This window comes from Zerene cesonia, chromosome 9 (assembly GCF_012273895.1).
Source record: "Zerene cesonia ecotype Mississippi chromosome 9, Zerene_cesonia_1.1, whole genome shotgun sequence".
Lineage (NCBI taxonomy): Eukaryota > Metazoa > Arthropoda > Insecta > Lepidoptera > Pieridae > Zerene > Zerene cesonia.
Genome location: NC_052110.1, coordinates 6,022,540 through 6,035,453, shown reverse-complemented (window position 1 = coordinate 6,035,453; position 12,914 = coordinate 6,022,540). Strand labels below are relative to the sequence as shown.

The 12,914-nt window shown below is 33.1% G+C and overlaps 1 protein-coding gene across 2 annotated transcripts; it reads left to right on the top strand.

The window, feature by feature from the left end:
* Window positions 1-3,991: 3,991 nt before the first annotated feature.
* Window positions 3,992-12,329, top strand: LOC119829020 (calcium-binding protein P-like). Of its 2 annotated transcripts, XM_038351376.1 has the most exons (4): window positions 3,992-4,067; window positions 5,135-5,192; window positions 10,520-10,858; window positions 10,898-12,329. In XM_038351376.1, exons 2-4 carry the CDS (start codon window positions 5,168-5,170, stop codon window positions 11,905-11,907), a joined length of 1,374 nt encoding a protein of 457 aa, XP_038207304.1. In that variant the 5' UTR covers window positions 3,992-4,067; window positions 5,135-5,167; the 3' UTR covers window positions 11,908-12,329. The 2 variants fall into 2 exon arrangements, with proteins under 2 accessions (XP_038207304.1, XP_038207303.1); XM_038351375.1 differs by having other exon boundaries at window positions 10,520-12,329.
* Window positions 12,330-12,914: the final 585 nt, after the last annotated feature.

The following is a 12,914-nucleotide window of genomic DNA, read 5'->3' as shown; positions in this document are numbered from 1 at the left end:
AAACGGATACAATTATTATTAATGAATGAAGATATAAAGCGGAAGCACGCAGAGCTTTGAATTTGGTCCAAATTGCTTTGCAATTTATAATAATCTGACTGATCAACTCTACTCCGTGTGAGCAGACTCAATAGCAAAAACTTTTCATCTTTTTTCAATATTTTTCAGTGATATATCCGCTCATAATCGTCATGTTATGATACTCACTCGTCACTCGTCTTTTTTCGATCTAAAGGTGTAGCTACTCAGTATCTAAGACAATCAAACGGTCATCTACGTGTATACTAATATTCTATAGAGGAAAGATTTGTAATGATTTTACATACAAACTACTGGACCGATTGCAAAAATTCTTTCACCGTTTAAAAGGTGTGACTTCACTGCCTGACATGGCCTAATATGTACCGTGGGCACAACCGGGGCGAACAGCTAGTCGTAAATAAAAAAGTTTAAGCAGAAGCTACGTTTTTCCTCTAGATTATAGACAAAAGTTGAGCAAAGATAGTTAATGCTGCAGGCAAAAGCATATAAGGGCAGTGTTATATACAAGATAGTATGCAAACGTAACAAGAACTTTCCAATGTCTGAAAACGTGCGGACGTGACTAAGCTTATAGATCTGTGAGTTGTGACTTCGTTATAGTAACGTGTCCTAAACTTATCATCCATCACCGATATCAATTTGACATAACGATGCAGTGAAGTTTTGTTTCCCATAATATAACTGGTAATAATCTTACTTCCTTTTAAACGTGAAGAAGATAGACGGACATACGGACGGAAGAGAAGGACAGAGTTCACTCAATTATAAAATATAATGTCAAGTAATGCTTAAATTTATTTATTTTTATTGTTAGATTGAAATAAGGTTATTTCAATTTTATATAAACGTTGGTCAAATGTACCCTTATTAACATATTTTAACATATAATTATGTTTAAGTTTAGTTTTCTTGTGAAATTGATAATGAAAAACTTAGATACAAATTATTTACGAATAACGATCATCAATTTCACAAGAGAAACTAAACTTTAATATAACAATATGTTTTTCAACGAACAAACGATAGAACAAATATACAAGTAACATGAACTATGAACCTTTATTTTTCACCTTACACGGCACGTTGAAATAAATAATTCGCTCAGAGATCGTGCAAAGATGTTCCCCAGCCTCAACTCCGTGTCAACGGAACTCATGATGTCTTCATAATCGTGACCTAAATCTATATTAATGATCAATAAGGCAAAAATACGTTTACTAAAATAGTTATCATGATCTCTGTACCGATGCAACGATTGATTTTGAAATGAGTTATTGTGTGGCAAACTTTTTGGGTAGATCTCCTTTCTGCGGGCTTAAGATGTCACATGACGTTTAATATTTCGTTTCTATGACATGCCAGTTTCAATTATGTTATTTTTTTTTATTTCCCAAAAAAAAAGGACATATTATTCCAATTTTGAAGTCAAACGTGAACTTATTAAATATTTTGGTGACTAACTAACGTGGTAGTAGTTTATGACACTTACTGTGTACTATTTTCAGAAATCACTGTTTTTAAAATAAATTACTCATAATAAAAATAAGGTATATTTTTATAGGTATTTGAAATCCCAGGTGCTAACAGCTCATACTGTAAACTCACAAATCAGCCATATATTTTAGTGTAGGGAGAATAATGAGAGTGTATAATCAGGTTTAGACGAACTTCTATGATTAAATCGTGTTTGTAGTGCAAATGGGCAGAGTCCTATTGTTGAATTTGCTTTTGGGTTTTATCATACCCCGATGTAATTTTATTAAAGTTATTTCCTTCATCATTTGATGCGATGGTAATAGCGAACAGAAAAATTGGCAAAATGATTTATTCCTTGCACGCTCTCTTCGCGCTGGTCTCAAATCCTCAACTTGCTTTCTATGTCTAGCTTGTTAACCGATAGAATATCTCGCGAGATTGTAATCTATCGAAAAATTGTGAACCGTAGCATTTGCTTGCAATTTACCGTATTATATTTCTATAATATAATGCGTTAAATAAAAAATATCGCAGTTATGTAATATGCTATATATATTATTAGTATATACATTTAGTTTTCCCAAACGTCAGGTGTATTTAACAATCTCGCGAGAATTTAACCCACAAAGATGTAATCTAACGATATTTACAGCTTTACGATGACATATTTATACCTTCTTAAATAATAACGTTATATCACAATTAATTTCAAGTTATCGCCGACTACATTTATTACTGACTACATTATTACTATCCATCAAATCTATACAAAACCGCTAACTAGTTCAAATCAGGTGAATAAATACATTTTAAGACGTATTGAGTCAAATGTTCACCCTTGAATAGCTCTATGACTCCAAATGTCTTGGTATAGAATTACTGTAATTCTATGCGAGTACATTCACACATCCATCGGCCGTTCCGTAACAACTCTATCACGATTGTAACACGATCTAGTGTGAGATCCCTTAAATTACCTGATTCAAGGTGGCCGGTTTCGGAGATTGATAAATCAACTGAGAGTAGAAAATATTGTAAAGTAATAATTTCTTTGTAATTGTGCCGATGAAATTACATGGGTTATTAAATATTTTTTAATTAAGTAGCTACCTACTTGTTTAACCTCTATTGTATGTTAAATAATATTATTTTCTATTTTCTTTCTATTTCATGTTTTTATTTTATTTGGCAAACTCAGATAGAGACAGCGGAGACAGTGCGTATTACTAATTAAAGCATAACATCAAAATTTCACCCTCTATTAAATTATCTTGTAGCAAGAGTTCATCTATCTTAATATATATAAATCTCGTGTCACAATGTTTGTCCTCAATGGACTCCTAAACCACTTAACCGATTATAATAAAATTCGCACACCATGTGCAGTTCGAACTTGAGAGATAGGATAGTTTAAATAATTTTAATTACGATAAATGACAACCCGGGCGGAGCCGGGGCGTGCAGCTAGTGCTTTTATATAAAGCTAAAGAGTTTGTTTGTTTGATCGCGCTAATATTAGAACCCAATAACCGATTTTAAAATTTCTTTCACCCCTGGATCTGTACTGACCGTATATACTATATATAGTTTATTCGATAAAGATGTTTATACAATCGATGCAAAATAACTGATTAACTAACATCGCTGTCGAATTATAGAATAATTGTTTCATTGCATCAAATTGTCTACAATCGGAATTGATCAGGTCACAGATGACCCGTTATCTGCATGATGGCATCGTAAAATATGTATTGATAATTCGCAAGTCTTATGTAATTTGAGATGGAATGGAAAGCCCAATAGTTATATAGGCGATAATATTTGGAAGGAAGAAGAAGAAACAAGAAGTGGATACTTTCTTCTATGGACACTCATGAATGCTCCATTGCCGAGTATCAAAACCAGAATAAAAAAGGAAATTTTATCTATTTAGTACCCACCAAGTACGTCAAGTATGTAACGAGGTTTAAGGAAAAGAGCTTCGGGAAATTTTTTATGAGCTTTTAATAAATCATTTTTTTTTAATTACACAATGAAATAATATACTGTCAGAGTGTCATACTGTCTGGACTGCATTTTAATTACTTAGCGCATAAAAAGCTTAGTTACCACCATACCGTAATGTATATAAAATTTCATAAAAATCGTTCGATCCGTTTCGGAGTGTGTTACCAGCACTGCAACAAGAATAGTAAGTGCAAAACAAAACGCAATAAATAACTCGGTCGCAAATAATAAGTGTCATTAACGGAACTATAAAAGTGACTAAATGGTTTTATGGAGCAAATCCGAAAATTACACAGCACAAAAACATAATTCTATGCAAATGATTGAGTGCAGATCATGAACGTTACAAAACCTTTAAAACCCGACAAATGCGCTAATCATTACAATTCTTAGATCCACGTACAAACGTTAGGCCTGACCTAGATATATTGCAAATTATATTTCGAACTCATCCCTTCAAGCAGTGGTTGCAGTCTGCATATAAGCGGTAGTGTGGTCAACAAACCACAGTACGCGCCAAGCTAGCGTTCCGTAAGTCGACGGTGAGTTTCAAATAACGAATTTTCGAATTTTAAACTCGTTCAAAAATGGAGAGGACGTTCGTTCGGAAATTGTGAAGGAATTATAAGTGTTTATGTGCTGAGTGTTTTAATTGTTTAAACGTCCTAAAATTATTACTTCACAAATAATAACATACAAATTTTATAGTACATAGATAGTGTTTTAAAAAAATGCAATTATTACTTATTAAAAACTATACAACCCTTGATTTTAAGTTTCATATAATACCTAAAACAAACACCATTTATGGTGTGATCATAAAAAAAAACTTTAATTTATCCAAATAAATGCATCTTAAAGAACTACTGATTATAAAACAAATAACAATAGATATTTATGAATAACTTAGAACTCATTTAAAATTAATATTGATATTGTCATGCATGATTGCAGAGCATGATAAAACTATAATTTAATAATAATATAATGTAAAAACATACTGTTATGAAAATGAAGTGAAGATATGTTTAATATTTATTTGAAACATTTTTGTTTGTAGACAAAGTGTATATATAGATATATATTTTAAGCACTAAATACACTACAATCTATATTACCTAGATGAAAATGTAACATAAATGAAATATATTACATAAATAAGTAAAATCTTCTTGTAATCTATTAAGCATTCAGACTAATACGTCTATTTCTCGTTTTCTCACTTAGTCCATAGAAATTGCGATCTTTATTAGATGCACTAATGATCTCGTCCTCAAACCTTTAGAATTTTGCTTCAAACGATTGAAAGGATTCTCATAATGACATCCTTTTAAATACAAAAGCGTTTACTCATACACAGTGTTTGTAAAATTTATTTATAGAGTAATATTAACAACTGTATCCTCCAATTATAATAATGAGAGTCTATCTATTTATTTTCAATATGTCTGAATATTCTTTCCAATGCATAACGAAACATATATTTTTTTCACTTTCCTCAAACTAGTGTGCTAGTTAACGAAAAGTTAATAAAAAAGTAATATTTTGATTTTCTTTTAAATAGTGTTTATTTAAACCGCAAGTTACATATAATATTTTTTTGTTTCAGATTTAGTTGTAGTTTACGATCAGCACCAACACCATGCTACGTTTGTCAACGTTTTGTTGTAAGTATTTAAAGTTGTATAGTATTATATTATCGTTGGTTGTATACAAGGAATTTTCATAAATGGAAATAATCATATTTATTGAGATATAGTCTATGCGGAAAATTCAAGACAATATATACACTAATTCAGTATTTTTTGTATCTTAATATAAACAAAAAACATCTCCTTCATCATTTTTACTCTTACATCTCCTACATCTTACCCAATGAAAACTCGACTTTATTTTGTTGCGTAATATAATTTTTTGAATACTTAAGTATTAAGTACAATTTCATCTTTAAGTAAATCAATATTAGATGCGTCACAATCACATCATTCTTGTTCACGGATATAGAAAATAACAGAAAAAAAGTAAAATACTATCGGTCCACCCTATCTTCACCCGCTGTATAGTATAACCTTCAGCCATTACGAAAAAAACGGTGAAAGAATGATTGAAATTATGCAGTACTGTTCAGTAATTATGCAGCCTGACCGCGGTCAAGCAAACAAGCATAGATTTTCAAATAAAATAATGACTGCACAGATTTAATCATGAACAGCAAATAGTCCTGCGGTCGTCAACCGCAGGGAACGGGGTGTTGGTTTCGCCTATGTTACACCTCTGTGTTATCTACGCGGTCAGAGCTTAGGTCTTACACTGACTGTGCGACACTATGAGAGTGATGGAGCTTTTAATCTCAAAATCTGGTATGTAATATTGAAGCAATATTCGTTATTTCGTTATATAATAATTATATCTTTGGACTGTGATAGGTAAATAATGTTTGTGTTTGAATAAACATTTGGAAAATTTGTTCAGGCCGACATAAAAATATTATAATTCAAAATATATAAACATTATTTTTCAGTAATTAATTGGAAGTATGTTGTTTGTCCTATTTTTACGATGCGAGGGTACGATTTTTAGTACAGTTTTGTGTATGGAGATTTTTGGGATGCTACAGAGTGATATAGGCTAATTTTTACAGCGGAGACTCATCTTATTTCCATAGCAATTTCCTTTCATCATTCATTCATTCATGCGAGCAAAGCCGCGGCTAGAAAGCTAATTATAAATAAAATAATAATCAAATTGACAAAAATGTGTTCTAAAGATTCTAAGAAATTTGAAGTAAATAGCTGTTGCAGCTTCCATTTCGATTCATCCATTTAACAAAGATTGATATTACCCGGCAATTGTTTGATGAGGCATAGCTTGCCGGTCAGTTAACATAAGCACGTGTGTTTAGTATTGCGTTTATTGTCTGTTTATCTAGCTTACATCTCATTAAAACGTATTATGAGCATATCGCTACTGACAACCGTTTCAAAGTATTTGTTAACAATCTTAACACAGCTTGAGCTGTAGTTGCAATGCGTTCTTTGATAGACGATCAAAGAGGTACATAGATACAGGCTTAATATTAATTTTAATATTAGATATTTTTAATTAAATTAACATTGACAGATTTCTTGCATATTTTACACTTATACTGTTATATAAAATGAAATGCAAGATAAGGTAAAAATCTCTATATATTATTTTACAGAATCTTATAGAAAATTTTCAACATAAATAATTGTACATATTTATTGTAGAAGTATATACACCTCAACACTATGTCACAACAACTGTTATTATGTTATTACTTATAAGAACAAACGAAGATTTAAAATCTAGGCACCTAGGTATTTCTTGTATTGCGCTCAAATCACTCAGTAAATTATTGAAAATATCCATAAATTATAGCTCATCTTTTTAACAGCAATGCTAATTATTATCTGGTATCCATTATAGACCTTTAGAAACTATTGAGTACAATTACAGACAGTATTTTGAGAGACCCAATTATTTTAAAGTTTATTTCCTAAAAAAACTTTAAAATTAGTCATTTATTTGAAATACGAAACGCGTTGATCCACAAAATAATTCATTTAAAAAAACTAGTACGTTACCATAAACTAAACTAACTAATTTCTCTTAAAAACTTAATGTATCTAGCATTTTAAAAATTAGTGCATTTGTACAGAGAAGCAATATTTAAGCATATCGATGTTCGTATAAAGAAATAAGTTAAAATAGTTTTTTAGCTTAATCATATGCAGATTAACTTTTTGTGCAATTAACTGTCGCAATAAAAATATTGTCCCCGCCATTATATTATTCCGAATGCAAAATATTTTGTAACGCATTGTTTCAGTATAATTATGGGACTGGATATCGCAGACTCAAGAACGATATCCACGGAGATACAAAGATAAATATAGACGTTTTTATTTCAATTCACATGTTCAATACAATAATAGCCTTTTACTGAGATAACAATGACTAGATTAATGCAAAAATGGAAGTTGACCAGGTAATAGTCATTGTGTCTTAGTTATTGAAATCTACTCATGGGCGTTGTGAGGGGAGAAGCGGTAAGGGGTTCACCATTTCTAATTAAAATAAAATAACAGTTTTCACGAAAAAAAAATATTTTTAATTCAATTAGAATGTCATAAAGACTTCAGGTAAGTACTATCATCTTAAGGTTACAAAGTGGAAACATTTGTGTTTTGTATGTATGTTTGAAATGTTTTCACACGAAAACTACTCGGCCTTTTTTTTTAATTCTTTCACCATTATTAAGCTTTCATATTCACTTAATGTATATATGTACCACGGGCGATGCCGGAGGGAACTAAAATGAAAAAAAAAACATTGAGTTAACGTTTTATAAAAAACAGAATTCAGCAATATTGTAATGAATATAATTCAAACAATTTAAAAATTATCACCAGACGCTTTTTATTACGTTATTATATATATAAACAATTCACTGTACGTAATCTCATTGTTTATATTACGATATACTCACACAAAATCCTCCTCGTATAGTTATTCAATCTAGACACGGATGACTAGGTCTAAATGTAGGGCAAGATTTGTTTGAAATCTTCCTTATTCAATTGTTGTTACATTTCGTGCGCTGCAGACACGATTCCTCAGACCCTGAGCTTCCCCGTTAGATAACTTTAGCACGACACATTTGTCATAAAATGGATCAATTTTGTCTAATTTAGTTTTGTTTACTTATTTAGCAAATAAAAAAAAATATGAATACGCAGTATCGGCGATATTTAACAACATAATTTGAAAACTGCATCTAGAATGGATGTCGGTAGTGATAGGTAAACTATCTTTGTAAAGCTTAACGTATGTCAAAAACATGTGCTTTTTTCTAGAATAGTATAGTATACATGTAAAAAATATGTAAATACTAGTGGGCGTGTGAATATGCATAACTATTTGTTACTTAATAAGTCGACAACCTTCAAACGTAGGTAACCTAAGTAATTCTATACAAAAACATCGTCTTTAGATGTGTTTGACATTTAGTACTGAACTTACTTGAAATAAGTGAAATTTTACGAATTCCTTTTACTAAAAATTGGTTTGTTATTTTGAATGATTATGCACTTTTATTCATGATATATGAATTGCTAGACGTCGAATATAATTTGCACTTCAATCATTCAAACCTATATCGTAATTTGCTAACAAATGTGAGAAGTGATAATAATAATTATGTACTTAGTTCTCAAACATTTAATACATCAACATGAGATAAATACCATCAGAATTGTAAAAAAATCACACAACAAACCGTGCATATCAGTTTATATCATCAACTGATAAAATACAAATTTTCATACCAATTTAAGTTTTTGCTGACTATTTAGAATTTGATATAAGCTTTTTGTTGGAAAACAGATTAAAATCTTTGTAATGAATAAATTACATAAATAAAATACGCGAAAGGGCAGAGCTGGATTAATATTTAATGCATTTCAAGAACATTTTGCAATACAATGATAGTGCGTAGCCGCAAATGCTTTTAAAATAAGGACGTTTAAAATATAATAGGGTCCATACACTTGACGACGAGCATCATTCAGATTGACCAATGTCAGTGTTACACAAATGCGATCGTAATCTCGGAAACTTTGCACTTATTACGCGTAATGATGGCTTGTAAGATGTACCATAATGGATGAGATAAAATTTTTTGCTAATGGCAATGGATGACTGCGTAATTGTTCCATCAGTTACAAACTACAATGGACCTAAGAAATGAAAGTTCATATATATAGTCATTGGCTCCTTGAGCAAAGAATTTGATGACATTTTGTGAATAAATTGTTAATTAACAAAAGATACCGTGGAAATCTCTAACCAAAAAAAAGAGAAAAATGAGGAACTGAAATTCTGACTTTCCTCTTTTTTATTTTGTATATATTTTGTTCCTAATACAGTGGTAATTTAGTTAAGTTACTACTTCGTGCGTTAAAAGCAGTGGTGGCTCAGTGGTGAGAACCTCGGACTTCAAAATCGATAAGTCGGGGTTCGAGACCGGGTGAGCGTGCAGGAAATAAATTGATTTTTCAATTTATCTGCACATGTGGATAGCATGACCACTGCTTAAAACGGTGAAGGAAAACATCGCGAGGAAACCGGCATGTCCAAGAATCAAAAAGTTCGACGACATGTGACATCTGCCAACCCGCACTTGGCCAGCGTGGTGGATTATGGCCTGAACCCTCATAGGAGGCCTGTGTCCCAGCAGTGGGAACATATATGGGCTGATGACGACGACTACTTCGTGATCGTTTGTTCTCTTTCTGATATAGCATCGATTAACGAAGTATGTGTGTAGGGCACAACCTACCTACTTAACTACCTCCATACCTCGTAATAAGACACAGTATCAATATTATTTACTACTTGTTAATTTATCTAGAATTATAAATTTTTGTAGAAAAAGGAAGATATGTATTTATCTTCAATATATAAACGATTCTATAGTCACTACACTCGGCCATACCATCCGTTGTTTTTATTTTCATTTTATGTCTATGTGTCTTTAGCACAGCCTAGCCTTTGAGTGGCTCATTTTCCAAAGTCTCTTTACAACAATTTCCCTATTACGAGTTTCGTAAACGCAAAGCGGCGATCCCACGCGATGTCATCTTGCATGCCCATTGTGCCCGGGGGAGGATATTAGATAAAAACGCTTATATATTCTTACACCATTTAGCAAGACTATTGTAATGTATATCTACGACTTGTATAGTAATTAAAATATCCGTGTTTATGTGTGAGAAAGACGAGTGTGAAATATAGCTCTTAGTGTAAAAATTTCAAGCGATTATTGCGCTTTTATGGTCTGGTGACAATAATCTATGAAAATAAAAAAAAAAACCTTGATAGATACTTTTAAAGTTCTTCAATTCAAACGAACCGCTGAGATTGTTAATGAAGTAGTCAGTATTTATTACATACTACCTTTTTGTTGCAGTACTATTGGCAGTGGCGATTGCCCAGAACGGATATGAGTACAATAAACCAGGAAAACCGTTCGGTCAAGGTACATCACCAGGTCGCCCAAGTTACCCTACCGGTGGATACCCAAGCTCAACCCCATCTTCCTATCCCAGTGGATCGCACGATGAATACCCTACCAGTGGCGCTGGAACAACACCTGGATACCCTTCAAGCCCCTCTACTTACCCAAGCTATGATAGACCTCAAACAGGCTACCCTGGTCAATCATTCCCTGGTCAGGGGCCATCCGGACAATCTGGTCAAACGTATTCAGGTCAAGAACCTTCAAGACAACCTGGTCAAACTTACCCTGGTCAGGGTCCTTCAGGACAACCTGGCCAAGCTTACCCAGGTCAAAGTCCTTCTAGCCCAGGTCCAAATTACCCGGGTCAAGGTCCAGTAGGGCCTTCTGGACCATCCTATGCAGAACAACCCGGCAACAATTACCCTAGTCAAAATTATCCAGGACAAGGACAGTCACCTAGTCGACCAAGTGGATTTGGTCCTGGCTTCGGACCAGGTTTTGGCCCAGTTGGACCTGGTTTCGACAATGGCGCTTATGAAGGAGGTGATTATTCAGCGATTCCCGGTGAACCTGATAAAGATTACCCTATTCTATCTTATGTTCCAGAAACATCTTTCCGTTGCGATGCTCAACGTTATCCCGGTTACTATGCTGACGTAGAAACACGCTGTCAAGCCTTCCATGTTTGTTCAAATAACATTACATACGATTTCCTTTGCCCCAACGGCACCATCTTTTCCCAAGAATACTTTGTTTGTGTCTGGTGGAATCAGTTTGACTGTGATTCAGCCTTAAGCCTTTATGATTTGAATGCAAATATTTACGACTACTCTATTGTTGGATCTTCCGGTATTAATGGTCAGTCACAAACTTCTTATCCTGGAAATCAAGGCCCACAGGGTCAATCAGGTTACCCAGGCCAATCAACGAACTACCCAGATAATTTTGGAATCCAGGGACCTTCATCATCATACCCAGGAAGTGAAACTCCTCAAGGAACAACACCGAGTTATCAGGGAATTACAGGACATCAAGGTTCATATCCCAGTGCTGGCCCTAGCAACTATCCAAGCAGCCCTGGACAAAGACCGTCAACATCTTATCCTGAAAGTTCCGGATACCCAACACCAACCGGTCAACAAAGTCCTTCACAAGGAAACTATCCAGGATATCAGAGTACTCCCAGCTATCCTGGTTCAAGGCCCACAGGAGGATATCCAACAGGCAGACCATCAGGACCTGGATTTCCAACGGGAACTACTAGACCACAAAGCCCAACCAATACAGGTTATCCTGTTCAACCACCAAACAGAGAATATCTTCCTCCTAGAAATTAACCAGGTTGCTAGAAAACTTTAATACAAAAGACTTAGATTTATATTTCCAACTGCCAGAATCTTAAAAGTATTTATGAAACCAGTAAGCACGTTGACAAATGAAAATGTTGGTGCTGTATATTTTCCTTGTAATCGTGCTATAAATTAAGTTTATGAGATATTCTTAGCAATTTTTTTAGTCGTAGAAATAGCTTTCTCTAGAATATAATATGGTATTATTTCTCTCTTTTCATCACCTTCTTAAATGTAATAATACTGACCTAAAGTTACCCAGACTAGTGTTCAACTGTTAAAGTACAAAAAATCTATTGTGTAAGATATTTTCATGTAAATAGTTCTCTATGATTTTATTAAATAAAACAATGTATTAGAGAAATGTGCCGTTGTAAATACATGAATAAAAATTTATTTCAAGCAATAAATATTTTTATTTTATTTATATAACCTATAGTATGTACTATCAAAACAAAAATTATTTTATTATAGATTGGCGTTTCAGTCGCATGGTTTCCTGATATATTTTGCTCAACATTTCGCTAACACAAAAATATTCAGGACATCTCATTGGAATATTATTTCCGTCTATTACAATTTTAATTAAACCAGTTTGAGGTGGCTTCCTTATACTCTTCTGATGTGTTAGAACCTCACACAAGGTTTTTATAGATATGTAAGATAAATTATTGTACGATAGATTTAAGTAACATAGCACCATGTTTCCCAGACAGAAAGTGTGTTCGTCCTTACACCTAATACAATCGGGTTGAAATGGATCTATGAAAGGGCCTAAAACTTGCTTTGCCAACATTTCAGCTCTTATTATTTCATCATTGATCATCAATGTAGCAAAATGTCGCGTGTCTTTTTCTTTCCTTGCACTGCTGGATTTACTTCTCACAGACGTCAGTGAAGTTTTCTTCCGTTTTGATGCTTGTCTCTTCGATTCCTCAATTGATGTATCATTTAAATATTTAAAGTACAATGCTTGTCTCTCTTTTAAATATTTA

Coding starts and splice junctions, on each gene's coding strand:
- LOC119829020 (XM_038351375.1), top strand. CDS start 5,168: ATGCTACGTTTGTCAACGTTTTGTT. Junction 5,193..10,519: donor ACGTTTGTCAACGTTTTGTT/GTAAGTATTTAA, acceptor TTTTTGTTGCAG/TACTATTGGCAGTGGCGATT.